Raw genomic sequence first — 21,466 nt, 5'->3', positions numbered from 1 at the left:
CTTTCTGTCACAGCATCTCGGCTGACCAGTACCTTGAAATAAAAGAAACCATACAAAAATATCTGTAATAGTGTTATCTAACAACACTTCCAATACTAGGGGCTGCACGGTAGCACAGTGGTTAGCACTGCTGCCTCACAGCACCAGGGGCCCAGGATCGATTCCTGGCTTGGGTCAACTGTCTGTGTTTGCATGTTCTCCCTGTGTCTGTGTGGGTCCCGTCCAGGTGCTCCGGTTTCCTCCCACGTTCTGAAAGATATGCTGGTTAGATGCATTGACCTGAACAAGTGCCGGACTGTGGCAACTAGGGGAATTTCACAGTAACTTCTTTGCAGTGTTAATTTAAGCCTTGCTTATGACTAATAAATAAACTTTAATACATCTGTAAATGAACTATTCACTTGTATGCATTCCCTCAGTGCCTGTCTTGCAGATACATTTGCTTCAATAGCCATACAGCATGACTTGTGAAAGACTGTTGACTTTCACTAGGAATACGGTAGATGGCCTTTTTAGGATGACCTCAAGCAGCTTTAGGCCTTGAGGACTTCAGACTGCACCACCTTGGTATGGGCAACATCATTCTGGGCTAGTTGGCTGTTAACAGCAAAAGGCACTAAGCACTTCAACAGCTTAGTAGTCTGCCACAGTACAGATTGCTGGACTGCTGTGAAAGCCTGACTGCCCTTTTGAGCACTGGAATCCACAGACATGATGGTTGCAGTTTGAGCAAGGATTTGGTATTTGAAGATGCATTTGCACATGACCACTCATGTGAAGTCATTGAATATTTTTCAGTACTGCCACAAGGTCTTTCAGGGTCAATCTCCTGATATCAATGGTCACCTCCTCTGATTTCCTTTAAAAAGTGTGTTTTGCGGGTCATTGTAGAAGCATTGGGTAATATTTAATGGAGACAATAGGCATCTTGTTAGCTAAAGAGCCAACAAGAGTTCCATGTCACCATCTTTTGGGAAGACATTAAGTGCCTCCTGGGCTATGGCAAGTCTTTTGCAGGAAGGTTTCTGTCCAGGAGCAGAAACCCTGACCTCGAGGGCTGCTGCCAGTCAGTCTGTTTGGTCCCCTCAAGAGTGAGTAGAGTGAGGGTCAGAATATGGGGGTCACGGGGGAGGGGGGAAGGCAGCAAGACAGGGAGGTGGCTCTCGGTTGATATCTTCTCCTTCCCAAAGTTTGGGTCACTTGATCAAGCACTGTGTCTTTGAATGAATGATCCCTTTCTTGAAAGTCCTCAAGCAACCCAAAATGAGTTTGCTTTTTGGGCTTACTGCAGGGAAAGGCCCCTGCTAGCAGCTGAATGCATATCATCAACAACAGAATGAGGCCTTAAATGGGATTGAATTGCATGTCTAAGGGCCTTCATTGGCTGAAGGGCAAAACGGCTGTCTCTGAACTTAATTGAGGTGGGGCTGAGATCCCCATCTGCCACCCTACAAATTCAATGCCCTCCATCTCCAAGCTTGCCTGAGGTAAGAGAATTAAATTCCATCATTCCATTTGCCGTACTCTCAGTGTTCTGAACTAAAGTCTCCAGTGCCCCACCAGGGAATCTGGGCACCCTCTTTGTTATCTGTTGCTCCCCTAAACACTCTCTGACACGGTTCAAGCAGCTGGAGGCACAGGCTGCCTTTATAAGGTGTAGGCAAACTGAACATTGTGCTAGCTGTGCCCACTCCTATGTCCCCCGCTGACTCTCATCAATCTTTACAGATGCACCCTAGAAAGCACCCTTTCAGGATGTATCCTGCTGTGACCAAGTTCGCAAGAAACTACAAAGGGTTGTGAAGGTAGCCCAATCCATCATTCAAACCAGCCTTCCATCCATTGACTCTGTCTCAGAAAAGCAGTCAGCATAATTAAGGACCCCACACTCCCTGGACGTTCTCTCTTCCACTTTCTTCCATCAGCAAAAAGATACAAAAGTTTGAGGTCATATACTAATTGATGCAAGAACAGCTTCTTTCCTGGTGCCATCACACTTTAGAATAGACCTACCATATATTAAGCTGATCTTTCTCTACACCCTAGCTATGACTGTAACACTACATTCTACACCGTCTCCTTTTCTTCTCCCCTATGTATTCTATGAACGTTATGTTTTGTCTGCATAGCATGCAAGAAACAATACTTTTCACTGAATCACAACCCATGTAATAATAATAAGTCAAATCAAATATGCAGCAGCAGTGTCTTTCACACTGGCCAATACATCAATTATTGAAATGTGGAAGTCATGTGAAGTTTGCATACTGCATGCCTCAACACGATTGGGTGCAGAGTAACCACCTATCATGCATCATGATCCCCATGATGCCTGCCAGTGGCCTTAACAAATTTTTAGCTTGCTGAACTCCAATCTGGCAGAATGAAGCTTGGACAGTTCTCCTTAGAAGAACTGTTGAGAGGAGATTTGCTAGAAGCATTCAAAGCGTTCAGAGTTTGGACAAAGTAAGTAGAAAGAAACTGTTCCCATTGGGGTGCCAATTTAGGGTGCATGGCAAAATCACGAAAGGTAACATAAGGAAAAGGGGTACATGCTTTGGGTGGCTAGAATACACTAATACTCAAGTCTGTGGTGGAGGTAAATTCAATCATGGATTTCAACAGGGAATAGAATGATTATCTGAAGAGAAAAGATTAACAGGGTTCTGGAGTAAAGGTGGGACAGTAAGAACAAGCTGTCAAAAAGAGTTGGCATTGACATAATTCTTCCACACTGTAACCATCCCAAGATTCAATGAATCTACAAGCAGCAATGCAGTGCATTAATTGAAACTACTGGTAGTGTGTTGCCCATGTGCTGGCTGAATCTTTTAATTCCACTTGGGAAGGAGTCAGTTTCAGAACTTTAAGTTGTTTTTGCCAAGTATGTAGCTGGTAATGGTTCAGGTTCACAGGCTGACAAAGAATGTTGAAGAGCCATTTTTCAATCAATGTTGAGAATGGAGTAATTTCAAATCGAGTTGATGGTTTTCAATAATTCAATGTGAATTCACTCATTTCTTAAACAGTATCAGGCTTCAAGAGGGCTGCTAATTCAGCTGCTACCTGCTGTGAAACTTTAATAAATTGACTTGTCTTACTGAAGGAAAAAGGTATCATATCTTTTAAACAAATACCTAATAAACCAGTCATTGTTCTAAGGGTGGTGGTGGTGCTCATTTTTATGTTGCTATTTGGTCAGTGAACTGTTCAGTGAACTGTACATATAGTGCTGATACATCCATAAAATGAGTGATCAGTATTAAGATGATATCTTGGTTAAAAAATATCCGGTATATGTCTGTCAAAATATTCTTCCAGAATTGGCTTGTGTAGAGATCCTTTCTGTAGAGATAGGGCTGGAAATTTGGCTTTGTAGCCCAGGGATTTTCAGTGCTAATTGCTGTTATTCTGTGTCCAAAAGGACATCCACTCTGCATGCAATTCTGTAACAAGCTGCACTGGCTGCCATTTTGGCATAGGCCAAACAAGAGATATCCTTTAACCATATTATAAACAGGCTTTATGCAAACACAAACTCCTGCTTTTACTCCTTCTTTCCACCTTGGCTTGTGCCTGAGGTAGCCAGCACCAATGCTGATTGCCTCCAGGGTAACAAAGTTAAGTAGCCGCTTCTGACATCTCCAACTTTACACCCAACTCTGACCTGGAAGCTCCTCTGATCTCTCTCTAGCCCTGACTCCTAGCCTCCCCCTTTGTTGCACTGTAAAGGCCAGCTAATAATAAGTGGACCACTGCAACCTTCATCCAATTACTTATCTGCACATTGGCACATTTTCCTGTCTGGGCTGTACCTTCTACATGTCAATGAGTCCCAAAACCCTGGGCTCCTCAGGTCTTCATGTTGTAAAACTGGCTATTAGAAATCTGCAGGTGAGGTGCTGAAACTGCTGAATTTCTAGGTCAAAGACTCTCATCATTCTGTTAGACCTGCCCCCTCATCATAAGCAATATGTGCATATAATATTAGTGAATTAAGGTAGAGGATAAGAGTTTAATGTAGAACCGTGGATGGAAATCTCTGGTGTTGTATGCTGCAAGCGAGAATAGAGAATTTGGTGCTGAGCCAAACCTCCAAATACTGCAGCGGGACCGGAGAATCCCAACCATGGGCGAGGTCGGAGAATTGGTTGACACTTCTGCAATTAATTATTGGTATCAGACTAATAATGCATGCTTTAAAAAAATGAAAGGATAAGAAAAGTAATAAAAAGACGAGGAATAATGATTTAAATTTGCTTTTAGATTACTTAATTTTAATGAAAGTTTTAGAATTATATATCTGTAAGTTTGTATATGCATGCACATTTATAAATTCCAGTTGCAATTCTGTTAAAAGTGTTGGGTAATTAAACATCTCTGCTCTCATGCAAAGCAATTGGATGAAGTTAGATAAGGAAAGCTATTATTGGCTTTTGCATGCTGAAATTAGTCATCTGTTATTATTGTCAGAAAAAAGATATCAAATAATATTTGTTATTTTCTCGCCAGGTTATTACCCTGGAAGGATGGGTGGACATCATGTATTATGTTATGGATGCACATTCTTTTTACAATTTTATATATTTTATACTGCTTATAATAGTAAGTATATGCAATTTAAGAGCTTGAAAATCTATATTTAATGGTGAATATTTGCATATGATATATTTTCGAAGACATTACTTATTAGGGTGAGTTTTCAGATTAGAATAGAGTTAATTTTATTGCATGTGGGCAACATAGTTAAAACATTGTTTAGTTCATTTTTAATGAATATATTAGGCATTTTATTTGATTCATAAACTATTTTGACATAAAATAGGTTAGATTATGTACCCAAAGAGAAATATATTTCAAGAATAAAGAATCAAAGTAGCAGCACCAGCATATCTAGTAGCCCAGCCTGATAAAGTGAATATACTTTATTCCCTTGCCAGCTTAGATACACCCACTCCAATAGATTGAATATACAGCTAAGGACAGCACAGAGAGTAAGTCAGAGCACTGTTGAGCATGAGCAGGATCAGACAGAAGAGGAGTAGCAGGAAGCCTTTTCTCAAGGATGAGGTCACCTTGCTCCCTAGCTGTTGAGGTCAGGCCCAAACTTCAAGGGAAGAGCACATTTTAAAGACAAGAGGTTGTGGGACCTTTGGAGAAATATCAGCGGAGTCCTGCTGTGAAGGCAATGCTAAGTGCCATCATGCAGAATTTGCAGACTATCTTGGATAGAATATCAGTTCAGAGCCACCTGCAGTGCGCTGAACAAACAGCTGCCATTCAGACCTTGGCGGCAGCATTGGGCATGATGACTTGATGAGCTTGCCAGGCAGTGACAGGCTACCAAGATGTCAGTGATGCCACAAAGGCTCTGCAGCTGCAGATTCACAGTGATATGGAAGCTTCAGCTATGCTTTACATGGAAATAGGCTTGGTAGAGATGTTTCTCTTTTGTAGAAGCAGTTCCACATGATTCCTCCGCTCATCCTCCAACTATCCAAGAACCAGAAGGCAGACTTGACCCAACCATTCTGCTAGCAGTAGAGACTTCACAGCTGTGACAGGGCTATTCATGATCCACGCTTAAGAAGATTGAGGCCGGAATCATAGAGTGTACACATTCCTAGAAATGAGAATTCACTTAGAAAGCACACTAGAATATGCATGCATACCTCAAATGCCATAATAATAAGCATCAAACAGATAGATGCACATATTTTTCCATTACCCTTTTATTGGTGTTCATTTTGGTATGAACTATTAGTTCATGATAGTTCCTATTATGAACTAGGAAAACAAGTGTGGAAGGAGTGAGCAATCTTAACAGAACAACTCTCAGTGCTGAACGAACGTGAAAATGGGTTTCAGATTTGGTGTTTTGGTAAGGCCAGAAATGAAATCATTTGGCATTTAGTGCAAATCAGTAGAGGGAGGGTTTGGGGCCTAAGCTTCCCAAAAGCCGACTGCTCACACAAGAAGGCACAGTTGCGCATGCATATATCTCTCTGTTCTGTGCAACAGAATTGCTGCTGTTCCTGGCTGATCCCACCACCCCCGCCCACATCTCCCACCCCACCAACCCTTGTTGAATTCAGAGTGCAGACCTCCCCCCAACCCAGTGCATTGCCAGTTGCAGAGAGTGCAGATTTTCCCCCAGCCAATCACCAGTTGCAGTGTGTGCAGCCTCCCACTGCCCGCCTACCTTAGGCCTCGCCCCATCATGGCCCTGCTCTTCCCCCTGGGTTCTGGTAGGTTGTGCCAGAGTGCTAGCTGGTCAGTGCCTGGATCCCAGGCTGCAACTGATCCTCTATCTCAGACCATCCGGGGAGGGGGGTGGGCCTAATGGCCTCCGGTCCTACTGGCGGGGCCACCGTCAAGTCCCCATTGATGGGGACCATTTGTGGCCCTCGCCAATGAGAGCCTTCACCAGCAAGGCCATTACGGCAATTGAGTCTGGACAATTGTGGCCCAGGTCCACTAATGATATTTAAATCAGGATTTAAGTTGATTTAAATATTATAATCAGCCTCACACCCATCCCAGGTGCAAGATTGATCACACCGGAAATCTGGTACAGGTAAGATTGCGAGAGTTGAGAAACGGGGTGCAAACCCGATTTTTTGCCTCTCAAGCAATCTTTTCAGCTTACCCATCGACCAGCATGATGAGCTGGTAAGATTAGCCCTTGGGTGTTTAGATTGAAAGGCCAGGAATACGAGAGTGGAAAATTGGTTTCAGTGTGAGATGGAATTGATGCGTTATTGGGGAGCATCCTTGTCTTGTAGTAACCTGATGAGTGCCAAGTCGCAACACTCTGAAATAAGTACTGAATCGAAAGCACCATTTTGAATGTGTGGGACTTTCCTTGAAAATATCACCTTGTGCCCTTAAGACAGTTTTAATGCCTTTTAAGACAGACAGCATTTGGAAGCAGTAATGCCAAGTTATTTTGCGTGGCAATCTATCCCTGATCCATTCTCGGTTATTATAGCTTATCTGTGGCAAGAGGCACCAGGTGTTTCTCCACAGATGAATTGCATTGCTGTGTACCTCCTTCACATCTGCCCACCTGAAAAGCCCTTCAGAAAATTAAGGAATGATGTTATTCCAGCACAGAATAGAGAGAATGGATTTGCAACAATTTGTGTGTGTGTTTGGGTTAAGAAAATTCACCCTTCCTTAATGAGGAAATGTCTTTCCCAACCTATTGAAGAGGGAATTGTTCTGAGGACAGTATCCTAGATGTTGGACAACACTGTCACAGGTATTAGGGACTGCTAAGCATTGCCTTCAGTAATATTGATTTTAAAATATCATTTTAATAAAATACCTTATTCAAAATTTTCTGTTAAATTAGATTACTGATATGAGGCACCTCCAAGGTATTCAGTCTCCTTTGAATGTGAGATGTGTTGAGATGAATTCCATTCATAATGGCTTGGTTCCAACAAAACACAAATGAGTTAATGAATGCTATTGGAGTGAAGGCATACAATTGCCAGCACAGGAATTAACATTTTTGCTACCTTTGTGAATACAAAACTGATTTTGTGTGTTTTATGTTCTTTAAAAATGTCCTTTAGGTTGGTTCATTCTTCATGATTAACCTGTGCCTGGTTGTCATAGCAACTCAGTTTTCAGAAACAAAGCAACGTGAGAACCAATTAATGCAGGAGCAGCGAGCCCGCTTTCTTTCAAATGATAGCACAATTGCCAGTTTCTCTGAGCCCGGAAGCCTCTATGAAGAGCTTCTGAAATACATTTGCCACCTCTTTAGGAAAGTGAAGCGACGGATATTGCGCCTTTACAACACCTGGCAAAATAAACAACGCAAGAAGGTCACCCCAAACAGCTCAAATGGTCAGGAGAGGAAATGGCGGAGTAAGGGACGTGTAAGGTCGATTCATCATTTAATTCACCACCATCATCATCATCATCACCATCACTATCATATCAGCAATGGTAATTCAAGGGCACAGCAGGGCAGTCCAGAACTTTGTGATGTGGAGATGAAATCATTACGAGCTGGCAGCAAGCTCATGCTTCCTTCATCTGCACTAAACCACCAGAGTCCTTCTTCAGGTGCCGAGTCAGTTCACAGTATTTATCATGCTGACTGCCACTTTGAAGGCCCACAAATGACATGCAAGTCTTCCACTGCAGCTAATGCTAAACTAATGGCTGGCCTTACACATCATGGGGGCATGAACTATCCAACAATAGTTCCATCTGTGACTAGTAGAAGCAGCTGCACACCAAAACTAAAAGGCAAGAGAAGCAGTAATGCACCCATCACTATGGGCAAAGGGAGCCCTAACATGAACTTGGCAGATTCCTATGGCAAACTGCACCATTTTGTAGGAGAACATGGTAAGAAATGTCACTCTTATTTTAAGGCAATTGTTTAGTACTTACTTCAAAATTAATTTTAATGGGTTAAAAACTTCATGAGGAAGCCACTTAATTTTTGCAAATGCACTGATGTTTAAAAGCTAAGCGGGACAAATACAAAGATTAAGAATACATACCTGCAATTGATTACCTGGCAATAAACTACTTGGGAGTTCTGATGTGGTGGATTGCTGTAATATGTTTATAGTTGCTCACAGCAACCAAAGACCAGACTATTGTTTTGTTATAGTATATAACATTCCGTTTTTATTGAATGTTTTGAACGGTCACTCAATTTTTTGCTGGGTGCAGGTGTTTAGTTAAAGATATCTTATCCAATGTGCTTAATTCACATAGTTAATATATGATAATATCTAAACTGAAGGATTAATAATCAGAGCACCGAATGTTATAGTTTTATTAAGTGATGATCAACAGTTTGAATCCATATGGTTTAAAACTACTTTCAGGCTGCATTTTGCAAAATTTTGCGTAGCCTTGTCTCCCTAACTAGCTGTGAATACTGGTAACACTAACTTTGAAATTATTTTCACCTTTGTAATCTATGCAAGTTTAAAAGGGAACAAAAATATCTATGATGTAGAATTTTACAGCCCCACTTGCTGGTGGATCTTCCAGTCCCATTGAAGTCCATGGAGTTTTGAATGGCTCATTGCATTTCTCCAGTCCCACAGCTGCTGCTGCAATGGGGCTGTAAGGTTGTGCTGGTAATGTCCAGAACTAATGTTTTTTAACGTCTTTTTAATGCATAATGAGTCTAGTTATCAATTTAGAATAACACATTATTTTTCCCAAGTAAACAGAAACAGCACAAACCAATATTGGCCAACTCACATCTTCCATTATAGTGGATTTTTTTTATGAAACTGGGATTTAACTTGCTACCAATCTAGAGGGAGAGGTGCTGGAGCTCCCAGAATCTTCAAAAAAAATGCTAGGAGCTCAAGTTGGGTGTTGGGTTTGGAATTGAATAAAATTAAATTAAAATTGTATTAGCTGATATAAACTACCCGTCAGATATCCAACCAAATATGAATCAGACAGGACCAGTGTCAGCTGGGCTGGAAATACATTGCCATTAACTAAGGGGAAACATTGCTGGATCGGGGCTGAAGATCATTAGAATTGCATAACAATCATACATGAAAACAATCGCTGAAATCTTGCTACCATTTATGCTGGCGGAATATTATGGTCCTGCTCACAGTGCAGTCTTGCTATGGATTTCCCGTTGGCAAGGGGTGCATTCAATGAGAAACCCCATTAACAACTGTCATAAGATCCCACTGCCAAAGAATAGTGCACTGTCTCCCTCAATCACCAAACACGCTGCAGAGTGGGTGGAAAATCCTGTCCAAAATACTTGTGTTAGGATTAGGACTATTGTACATGTGGTGGATGAATACCATGTACCTGCTCTGTCCACATAACCCTTTAATTCCCCTGTAATTCAACCATTGATTTAACTGTTGACCAATGCTGTGTGGCAATCACTAATTCTGCAAATGCATTCTACAGCCTCAGAAAATCTGGATTAAAATCAGTCTCTCCAGATCTCTGATTATCCTATAGGCACATGCCATTATGCTGATTTGTTATTTAGAGCAACGTTTACAGCACAGGTTCAATTCCCATACCGGCTGAGGTTATTCATGAAGGCTCCACCTTCTCAACCTTGCCCCTTGCCTAAGATGTGGTGATCCTCAGGTTAAATCATGGAATTCATAGAATCCTAAAGTGCAGAAGGAGGCCATTTGGTCCAGTGAGTCTTCACTGACCACAATCCCATTCAGGCCCTATCCCCATAACCCCATGCATTTACCCTAGCTAGTCCCCCTGACAGTAAGGGGCAATTTAGCGTGGCCAATCCACCTAACCCGCACATCTTTGGACTGTGGGAGGAACCGGAACACCCGGAGGAAACCCATGCAGACAGGGCGAGAACATGCAAACTCCACACAGGCAGTGACCCAAGCTGGGAATTGAACCTGGGTCCTTGGCACTGAGAGGCAGCAGTGCTAACCAGTGTGCCATCGTGCCGCCCCCAATCATCACCAGTTGGCTATCGCTTTTGAGGGGGAAAGGTTGCCCAATGATTAAAGAGTCCAGGACAAAGGGATATAAAGTCATCATAACCCCAGATGACCATTGGCTGCTCTCTCTTTTGAGACTGGGCTGTCTTATCGACCCTTTAAAACACATTTTGTTTGTTATTTTAAGTTTAACGTGCATTTTTTTTTGTTGCCTTACACATCATGCGGGCATGAACTATCCAACAATAGTTCCATCTGTGACTAGCAGAAGCCATTTTACTTGTCCCCCAGTTTGTTTGAATTGGCTTAATTAGTTTATACAAAAAAGTTGGAAGCAATTTAGAATGAATTGCTGCCTCAATCTTAAATAGGTTGACTGTGGCCTTAAGATACTACTGTTTGAAATTAAAGCTCTGTTCAAGGTATACTATCTTCCAGTAAAACATCAATTAGGCCTTCTCTGCAACTTCAGACTATTGATTTTTTTTCCTACATTCTCAATTTCAACAATCTGGGGGGAAAGAAGTCTAAGAAATCTCAAACCCACTGCTTACAAATAGGTTTACAATCGTAAATATAAAGTAGATTTTCCTCCTTTATTATGCTTACTTTTTAAAAACCAACCTTGGAATGGCTTGGAAAACACAGTTTTCCTTTGAGGAGACACTTTTTTGTGAGATACTGATCATATGTAGAGATCAAGATGGAGAGATGATGCTTATGTTAGTGTGCACATCATGGGAGACATTTGGTCCATCAGTAAATGTGTACTGACATTAATCAGGATTAGGAAAACAAGAATTGTAAATGGTCCAAATTTACCTGTGCAGCTAGGTCCAAAAGGTCCATGTTCTCAATTTATTACGTAGCTTAATGATTAGAAGGACTAATGACAGTTATTGTCATTAAGCAATGGGATATGAGACCAAATGCAATCCTTTACTGTTTTTTTCCCAACATGAGGTAGTCTTTTAAAGAGGAGGAGGTTGATTTGATGCTTCATTCCTGCTTTGGATTATCAAAAATTGGCCAAGTGCAATGCATTAGATGTAATGATAAATGATAATACAAAATGTTACCTTGACATTTGCCACTCTGGTTATTATGTTTTACACTGAGAAGTAACTTCAATATTTCATCCATCATCACTTCTCATTAATTGAACCCAAAGATAACAGTATCAGTAATTTTGAATATAAAAACATTCTGGTCATATTTTTAATTCTGGGACTTTAATAATAAATCAAATATTGGGAAAATATCTTAAGGAATTTTGAATGATTGCAACTTCTATTGACTTTGTTACAGTATTTGCTTAACTTTGTTTCCATTTACCGTTTTACTTTGCTGTGTAACTGGAATCATGGTGATATTCAATCATAATTGCTCAGTTAGTAATCTGAATTGTACATGTGGCTGTTCCATAAAAATAATTGAGTGCCAATAGCAATGCAATTGATACAACCTATTGCAGAGGTCTTTCAAATGCCCTCATTAAGTGAATGAATATCGCATACCCAAAACTTAAATTTTAAGTCAGAAGCATCCTTACAATGGTAAGTTCCAAAAATTGTGAGAAATATTGTTATTAAGGTTGTTGCGATAAGTAATATAAATTCCACAGCATCTTGGTAACTTTGTTTGGATATCTTTATCGAAGGACTCTTTCGAGCTGCAAGCAAATTGTCAGGCCTCAACATGACATGTTCTGCACCCAACACTCAGGCTGGTGCCTTGACCTGTGAACTTCAGAACTGCCCTTACTGTGCCCGTATTTTGGAAAACCCAGAGCTAGAGCTTAGCGATTCTGGAAGTGGTGACTCTGACGCTGATGGCGTGTACGAATTTACGCAAGACATTGCACAAGGTGACCAAAGAGATCGGATACACAAAAACAAAAAGAAACCAAAGGAAAAGAATAAATTAATCCTGCTGTGGACATTATTCTCTGAAAAAATGAAAAGAATTGTGGAAAGTAAATATTTTAACCGTGGGATTATGATAGCCATTCTGATCAACACATTGAGTATGGGTATTGAGTACCATGAGCAGGTAAGGGTCAATAATTAATGTTTCTATCTGTCTAGTGACAGACCTTGCAAATACCTTGCAAAAGAAATGGTTTTCACCTCATGTTTCTGACCTTGTCATGGATTTACATTATTTTGCTTGACAAGCCTCAAAATGCAGTCTGCTTATTGTTTGATTAAACACAACTTCCATTTAAAGATTAATTGACTTACCAAGGTCTGTGTTCTTAACTAAAATGGAGTATCAAGATAGGAGAGCAAGTAAAATTGTCTTTCAGCCTCATGCAGGCATTGTTGAAACATCAAGATGTGACATTTACTCTCAGCTGCTGGAGCTAAGGTTTGAAATTGACCATCTATTTGAATGTCACTGAGGCCTGATGACTCGGAACAAAAAAAAATTGAAATTTAGTGAGGCCAATCAGTTGACATGAATTTCCTGTGGTCAACATAAGAGCATGGAGAAATGGTTAGGATTAGGCAACCTTGTTACCTTGTCAGTCAATCTATGATTTAGTGAATAATGGTTAATGTTATGAAAGTTTGATGAAGCTTGTGGATAAAAAAAATGTTTGGTCAAAAATTCTTAAATTCTACTGTAGCTAAGATTTGATAGCAGAGTACAAATATACAGCACTTGTGGATTCAGCAGAATAATTACGAGCTTGTAATGCTTTGCAATCTGTAGGACTCTTGCATGGCAATCTTCAGTACAAAGTTAAGAATGGTAAAATAGTCCTTACAAGAACTTAATTTTACAGAGATTTAAACCGGGACAATTTCCAGCTCGGTACACATGACTGAAGGGAAATAGCCCCAAATAACAAGATCTTCATTTCAGGGGTGAGTAGGGTGTGCACTGTCAACTCCAGGAACAATATTGAAGCAGTGAAGGGGCTTTTAAGGTCATTAGGAAAGCCCATATCAAAGCTCTGGGACTTTGTCCCAGTTGTAGTAAAATAAGACAAAGCAGCCCATTAGCCCTCACTGCTTACACCCTTAAACTCCCCCCACCCCCCAAACATTCTATTTGCTCCATCCATGCCAACATATGTTCCACCTGCTCCCAGGCCCTTCATATCCTATATGTCAACCTATACCTTTCTGCTCACAGCCCATGGCCCCTCATACTGTCCATGCCAATCCATGCCCTTCTACCCACTCCATAGTTCCTTTGCCAAAGAGCCATCCCATGCCTACCCACCATTTTTACTCTTTTACACTCCATGCCAACTGTCCCATACCTCAAGGGCCATGCTGAAATGAAATAAAGTGCAAAGAACCTATTACAGACTTCATTATATATATAAAAAGTCATTGATTTTAAAACCCCATTCCAATTCATTTAAATCCCTTCAAAAACTTAATCCCTTATAAAACAAACATTTATATTCATAACCCTACATCAAAGACAGCCAATCCCCCAATAACCCCTTTGAGATGTCAATCAAATTGTTAACAGCACCCCACTGTGATAATGATGTGTTATAGAAGCAGTCAAGCAGCGCTGATATTATAATGATTGCCATTAATAAGCTCTTGGCGCTGCCAGAACTGGTGGACCTACCAGCCTATTTGATTGGCTAGTAGCTCTGATGGCAAGACTGCATCACCAGTGAGGACAGAAGTCCCACCATTATGCCACAGTGGCACAGTGGTTAGTATTGCTGCCTCACGGCACCAGGGACCCAGATTCAATCCCAGCCTTGGGTGACTGTCAGTGTATAGTTTGCATGTTCTCCCCAAGTCTGCGTGTGTTTCAAGGAGGCACTTCGGTTTCAAAGAACAAAGAAAATTACAGCACAGGAACAGGCCCTCCAAGCCTGCAAATCCCCTACCCTTCCAGGCACAGTATCGCTCCATTCCCATCCTATTCGTGTACTTGCCAAGATGCGCCTTAAAAGTCACTATTGTATCCGCTTCCACTACCTCCCCTGACAACAAGTACAAGGCACCCTGTGTAAAAAATCTGCCTCATACATCTCCTTTAAACCTTGCCCATGCACCTTAAACTTGCGTCCCCTAGTAATTGACCCTTCCACCCTGGGAAAAACTTCTGACTATCCACTCTGTCCATGCCTCTCATAATCTTGTAGATTTCTGTCAGGTCACCCCTCAACGCCTGTCGTAACAGTGAGAACAAATTACATTTCTCCAACCTCTCCTCATAGCTAATGCCCTCCATACCAGGCAACATCCTGTTAAATCTTTTCTGTATCCTCTCCAAAGCCTCCACATCCTCCTGGTAATGTGGCGACCAGAATTGAACACTATATTCCAAGTGCAGCCTAATTAAGGTTCTGTAAAACTGCGACATGACTTGCCAATTTTTAAACTCAGTGCCGCGGCCAATGAAGGCAAGCATGCCGTATGCCTTCTTGACCACCTTCTCCACCTGTGTTGCCACTTTCAGTGACCTGTGTACTTGTACACCCAGACCCCTTTGCCTATCAATATTATTAAGGGTTCTGTGATTTACTGTACAATTCCTATCTGGATTAGACCTTCCAAAATGCATTACCTCCCACAGTTGAAAGATATGCAGGTCAGTTTGATTGGACGTGTCAAATTGCCCCTTAGTCTCAGGGAAATTAGCAGGGTAAATATGTGGGATTACAGGGGTGGGGCCTGGATGGGATTGTTGCCGGTGCAGCAATTTGGTCCAATTTGGCTTGCCTGCAGCATATTATGGTTGTGGGACAGACTTGCAGAGTGAAACTGACTATCCTTCCAGGGATGCAATGCATCCACCCACTGCCTTGGTCTGGCACCCCTTCCTGTCATTCAAGCCTTGATCAGTGACAAGTTTCACGTTAAATAATGTGAAACAAAAAATTAATAAATATATATCTTAAATTGTATAACTGCTCAGAAACAAGAAGCTTCAGGATCCCTGATTTAAGAAACATGTGTATTGTAGAACATTCAAGTTAAAACTTAGGCTCCTAACTTAAGCAACAAACAAAATTCAGCTTAATCTGCACTTCCTTACTTTTTTGGTCGAAGAAACTAATTTATATTCTTAATTCAGTAATAATAATAATTGTCCACACTTGTAGGACTCAAATCCATTATTAGTACATTAGCATTTGTTAACCACAATTTTATCTGGGACAGCGCTTTATCTTCAACATTTGAAATTGTTTTTTTCAGTGTTCAAGTACATTTACAGCAGTGCGTAGACCAATAAAAGATAATGGATTAATTGTGCTGTAAAGAGATAGTTATGGTAATTATGTTTTAGGTAATTATATTTTATGATTTGACAGTTTGTTTTAATAAAGTATTGCACAGTGTTTCAAAATAGATTAGATTCATTGGCGAGAATTTTACCAGTACTTTGCGGATGAGCTTGGAGGCAGGAAGGCTGGCAAGTAGCATGGGGAGGTATGGTTGTGGGGTGGGTACCATTTTTCCAGTGACAAGAAAGTTGGCCACCTACTAGGAGCCTAATTCCACCATTTCTCAGTTCTGCGAGGCTCCATTAGCCTCCATTTATTATCAGGCACCTCCCCCCAAAAAAAGGTCTGGCACCTGCAGGTTCTTCCCTCTCCTCTCCCATCCTCTCCACTAACACCTCCATCCCCCTATGCTTACTCCCTCCTTAAAATTAAGTTTATTTATTAGTATTACAAGTAAGCTTACATTAACACTGCAATGAAGTTAGTGTGAAAATCCCCTAGTCGCTACACTCCGGAGCCTGTTTGGGTACACTGAGGGAGAATTTAGCATGGCCAATGCATCTAACCAGCACATTGTTGGAGTGGGAGGAAACCCATGCGTGCACAGGGAGAACATACTGACTCCACACAGACAGTGACCCAAGCTGGGGATCGAACCCAGGTCCCTGATGCTGTGAGGCAGCAGTGCTAACCACTGTGCCACCTTTCCTGGGCCTAACCTCACCACCCATCCCAGAGACTCTTCCCTGTTATACTGAATTTCTGGAACTTAGACTGTGGGGACTGCTTGCAGCCCCAGTACTGCTCGTTGTAGCTTCTGGCACTGCAGGGATTAGAGAGCTAGAGACTGGCCAGCAGGTCTCTGAGGCAGGGCTTCCTCTCAAGTGAGGGGTCAAAGTCACACCTCCAGCCAGTTAACACTAATTGGAACATTAAATGGCTGCGGAACAGGCAGAGTCAGTAGGGATGTGTTCTTCACCGACTGCGGGAAGGGAAACCCTGTCATGCTAAAAAATCTTGACCCAAGGGTCTGTGTGACTTGGAGTAGGAGAGCCATTAGTGCTTTCTTTTCAAAATAGCATATATAAAACAGGATTGTAAAAGTATTTTAAAGCAGGGAATGGTACAAAATCCACAGATTTAATTAACTATTGAATTATTTATTTAGCATCTAATTCCTTGGTGTAATTAATAGTCACTTTTGTTTCACCATCATAATAGAATCTTCTTTTGTATTTGGTTTCTGTAAAGGCTCAGCCCCAACTTCACCCATCCCTTAAAATCGAACCAATGCTTTGTAATTTTCCATAATTATATATTTATAAATCCCAGTTCCAGAGATTTCCCAACACTAGATTCTCATGCCTTCAGAAGCAAGAATAAGCAATTCTTGAGTGGTCTGTGTACAGTACATTTTCCTCAGGACTTCTGTATTTTTAATCATGTGCTGTATCATTTAAGCCTCTGAAAAAAACGTTCAGAGCATGAGCACAATAAAAGATGCTCAACAATCTGTACATTTCTTCAAAATGTGTATGACATATTTAAAAACAAGAAATTATCCTGAGGAGATAAAGATATTTCTTGTGGGCTATAAATATGGTTTCTGGGTTTGCATAGGGAACAGGTCTTTGAAAATCTGCATTTTGATCTGTATGATATTATTAGATTAACAATTAATGTGTTTGTATCGAATTCCTGTCTGGTAAAAAAAATTCAGGGCTGGTGCAATTCTGGCCGTCGTACCTGAACTTTCTTAATAAGAATCTCTAGTTTCCTATTCAAATAGATTTCAGAGGAATTTGATTGTGCGAAGTGTTCAGATAATATTGCACAGTATAATTACCAGCCTGCAATATTATGGTCTTTGTGGCTGGAACTGAAATGACCAGACTTGCCATCTCAAGAGACTATGATATTGTTGCAAATGCTAGGAATTTACAACTGGATACACATAAGATGATGTTTGCAACTATTCACTAGCTGTGTTACCCATTTCATACATAGATGCTTTATTCAGTTGAAGTGATATTTGCATCCATTATAAAGAATAAGGGACTGACAAACAGCACCGACTTGGTCTTTCAGTGACAATTTCCCTTATTTGTTTTCTTGTTTGTTCCTTTTTTTCCCTCATACTTTCCTAGTTCTGCTCTTCCCAGTCTTTGGACTTATTTTACTTATCAGTCTCTGTAAATGCTACTTTCACGTCGGCTATTGATTAATCTGCCGTAGAGTCACTTTGTAAGGTGGTTCTGCATTCCATTGTCTTCATAATGAAGTCAGGTTACCAGGTAAAATATTTAAAAAGAGGGAACACATTCCCATTATTATATTCAGCACAGGTGCTCATTCGCGCCACATAAGGGTAACCTATGACTTGGAGTCTCTGTCTGGCAATCAAAGAAACTGCATTTACATAGAACCCTTATCTCCTGTAGCTTCCCACTGACTTGCCTCACACTTTAGGCAAGAACTGAGTCATTGGCATTTTGATGAGGTCTGATCATTTAAATTGGCCAGAATTGCCACTCCCAGACCAAGCTGGCAACTCACTTCAGTAGTTGAAATTTCCATGCCTTCAGTTTTGAATCCATTTCAACATTTTACTGCTTTATCATACTTCTGAATCCATGACGGCAACACCAGCCACCAAAGTTGCTGCGGTGTTACACTGACATAGTTTAGCAGCAGCAGGTTTGTCGAGTTACAATCACATTTCTGATTGCATCTGATAGTATCAGCATCTGATTACAGCAGAACAAAAGAAACAGGCCAGAAATATTATAAATAACATAAATGCAATCTGGATTTCTTCAGTGACAACCCAGAACTTTTACTTCGTGTGATTTGTAACTTCCACTCTATAATGCCACTGACCTTTAACCTTCATTGATTGATGCAAGGCATCACTATATTACAAGGAGAACCATGTTCATTCAAGTATAATGATTGAATGGTGACCTTCAAATGCTGTTCAGCGGAAATGTACTGTAATATATTTTACTTTCAAGATGAAAGATATGAGTTCAAGGTAATTGCGCAAATCAACATTTTTTTGACTTGCTATGTTGCAAATCACTGTATCATTAAAAATATTTGATGGATGTTAGGATAGCTTCAAATATGTTTCACTTTAATTATTAGATAAACGTGTCAACATCATTGCTGCACTCCCTCCAAGACTAATATATAATTCCTACGGTGTAGTGCACAGAACTGCCCATGTTATGTCAGGTGTAGTCTAACGAGAGCTTTGTATGACTGAAGGGTGACTTCAACACTTTTGTAGTCCAGCCCGCTGGGTATAAAGGCCCTCTTTACTTTAACCTTTTTGATTTTATTCTGTACCCTGTACATGATATTTTAATAATCTATGTGCCTGGACTTGGCGGCAGAAAAAAATTCTAAGTGCCGAATGAGCGAGGAAACAAGAGAGAATCGTACTTTTTAGGGAAATTGTGAGTCGCAATCTCATGGCTCTTAGACCAAAAAAAGAGCCAAGGTACGATTCTTGCCAGTAGGGGGAGGGGTGAAGCCTGGTTTCACTGATGAAGCCAGCTGCTGAACTCTTGATACGCCATTGCACAGGCACTCCGGTCTCCCAGTGCACTGGGAGATCTCCTATCAGTCCACACCCCTCCCCCCTCCCCACACACAGAGATTGGGCCCACCCTCACAGCCTGCCATTAATTTCTCCCTTTGGAGGTCTCCCCTACCAATCCACCACAGAATCGGAACCCCCGATTGCCCCCTTTCCAGAAGTACTGCACCCCTCGATTGCTTCCTTTGCAGAGTTACCCTCAACCCCACTGATCACTCCCTTTGCAAAGTTACCGTCTGATTGCTCCTTTTGCAGAGTTCCCCTCACTCACCTCTGATCACTATCCCTTTGCAGAGCTCCTTCTTTCCCTCTTCCCTACATTTATCTAAGTCTTTTTCATCTCCAGACTTGATCAGTGCAGTCATCAGCTTCCCATTCACCACTTTGTAAACTTCAGTTCACTCAAAGATTTGCTGCTTGTATTCTAACCCCAATCAAGTCACCAAATGATCCCTGTGTGCATTAATCTACACTGGCTCTTGGCACCTCAATACCTCAAATTTAAATTTCTCTTTGTGTTTAAATCCCTTCATGGCCTCATCCGTCCCTTTAACGAAAACCTCCAACTGCAAATCTCGCTTTGCTAAATTCTTCATTCCTCCAACTCTGGCATTTATACAGTCCCTTCCTTTCACCTCACCATTGGAAGCTATGCTTTTAGCAATCTAGGTCTCATATTCTAGAATTTCTCTCCAAAACTCCAAAGACTGGGTGGAGTTGTACGACTCACCTCCCCAGATTAAAAGATGGTATCAAACTGACTGACTTTAAATAACACTGGGGCTGCCTAAACGAGCAGAGAATGGGACGTCTGTCCCTCAGAGACAGGAAGTGCTGCCCTGGAGAACTGGAAGCCAATTGGATTGGCAAGCAGCTCTTCCAGTTCCTGCAGCACCAGAACTCAGTAAATATCGGGTGCTGTTGTGACAACCAAGGAGACCACACTGAAGAGAGCAATGAATCCTGGATTCATTTAATTCCTGGGATTTTAGGGCAGGGACGAATCGAGCACCAAGGGAAGGAGGCAAACAGTGGGCACGTTTTGGAGGCTAGGTGGGGAAGCATAAAAGGAGGTGGGCTGATAAAACCTTGGGCCGAATAACCCTGATGCACAAAGGGCACCCTCCAAAAGGATATACCCCCTCCTATTCTACCTTTTCACTAAGGTGAAAAAAATTACCTTCTAATTTTCATCCACATGCCACAACCCAGGGTATTATGGCAGCGGAGGAGGATCGAGGACTTTGAGTGATCAATATTAGCCACTGTAGGACCTCAATTGGCCTAAGGGTGGGTGGGCAGTACCCTTGCTGAAAAAATGATTGGGCAGTTGTGTCCATAAAATCTAGCCCTATATCCTACTCTTTGACCCACCTCAAAGCCCACTTCTCTGCTCAACTTTTGCATATCTGTCTAATAGCTTCTTGGTCTACGGATCAGTTTTTTCGTCTGAATACATTTTGTCAGGTATCTTTTATCAAGTATGTTCCTTAAAGCAACTTATTGAAAAATTGAATCAGACATGAAATAAATAAAACTACAAATGAACAAAAAGGAACATTTGAATTACAAATAATACTAGAAAAGGATAGAAAAACAGTTCTTAAGTGTGACAGAATATCAATTTATGGTCCTTCAAAATCATCTGGAATAAAGCAGTTGCCCGATGTGCAGTGTGTTCATTTTTAGCAACAAGTGAAATGGCAGTTTGTTAAGAAAAACTACCATGACTCTCGGGGTCCTGCCAACAGCTGCAAGTTAAAAAAATTGCGGGCATTAAGCTTAAATGATACGTAAAATATTAAACAAGGGGCTTTTGTTCCAACCAGGTACTTCACATTAAAAGAGTTTGGTAAACACTACATATGAAAGGTTCAGTCTGAATGGTTTCTTTTTCTGTTTGAAAACTTGATATTTAATTTGAACTGTATGATTGAAAATTACAGATACGACTGTAAAATTGGCAAACCTCATGAGAGACTATAAATGGGAAGATATTTTTCCTGTGGAATGGTGAATATGTGGAACAGGCTCCCAGCAAAAGCTCATAACTCCTTTTAAAAATTAAACAGCCGAGTTAAAAAAAATAGTGCAAACGCTAATCATCACAACTAAAAATAAAATGTGACGGAAGTACAAAGCAGGCCAAAATCTACAAAGAGAGATTGTTGAGGCGTAGATCCTTCATCATAATCTGTTGTGATG

General features: G+C 41.0%; 1 protein-coding gene across 1 annotated transcript in view; it reads left to right on the top strand.

The window, feature by feature from the left end:
• cacna1ha (calcium channel, voltage-dependent, T type, alpha 1H subunit a) overlaps positions 1 to 21,466 on the top strand; it is a 252,931-nt gene that overhangs the window by 76,087 nt on the left and 155,378 nt on the right. Inside the window, 3 exon segments of the mRNA XM_080206889.1 lie at positions 4,513 to 4,605; positions 7,584 to 8,370; positions 12,070 to 12,497. Of these exon segments, the coding sequence (XP_080063015.1) occupies positions 4,513 to 4,605; positions 7,584 to 8,370; positions 12,070 to 12,497 (1,308 nt within the window).

Source organism: Carcharhinus amblyrhynchos, chromosome 18 (assembly GCF_965287045.1).
Source record: "Carcharhinus amblyrhynchos chromosome 18, sCarAmb.v2.hapA, whole genome shotgun sequence".
Taxonomy (NCBI): domain Eukaryota; kingdom Metazoa; phylum Chordata; class Chondrichthyes; order Carcharhiniformes; family Carcharhinidae; genus Carcharhinus; species Carcharhinus amblyrhynchos.
This window is presented reverse-complemented; position numbering and strand designations above follow the sequence as displayed.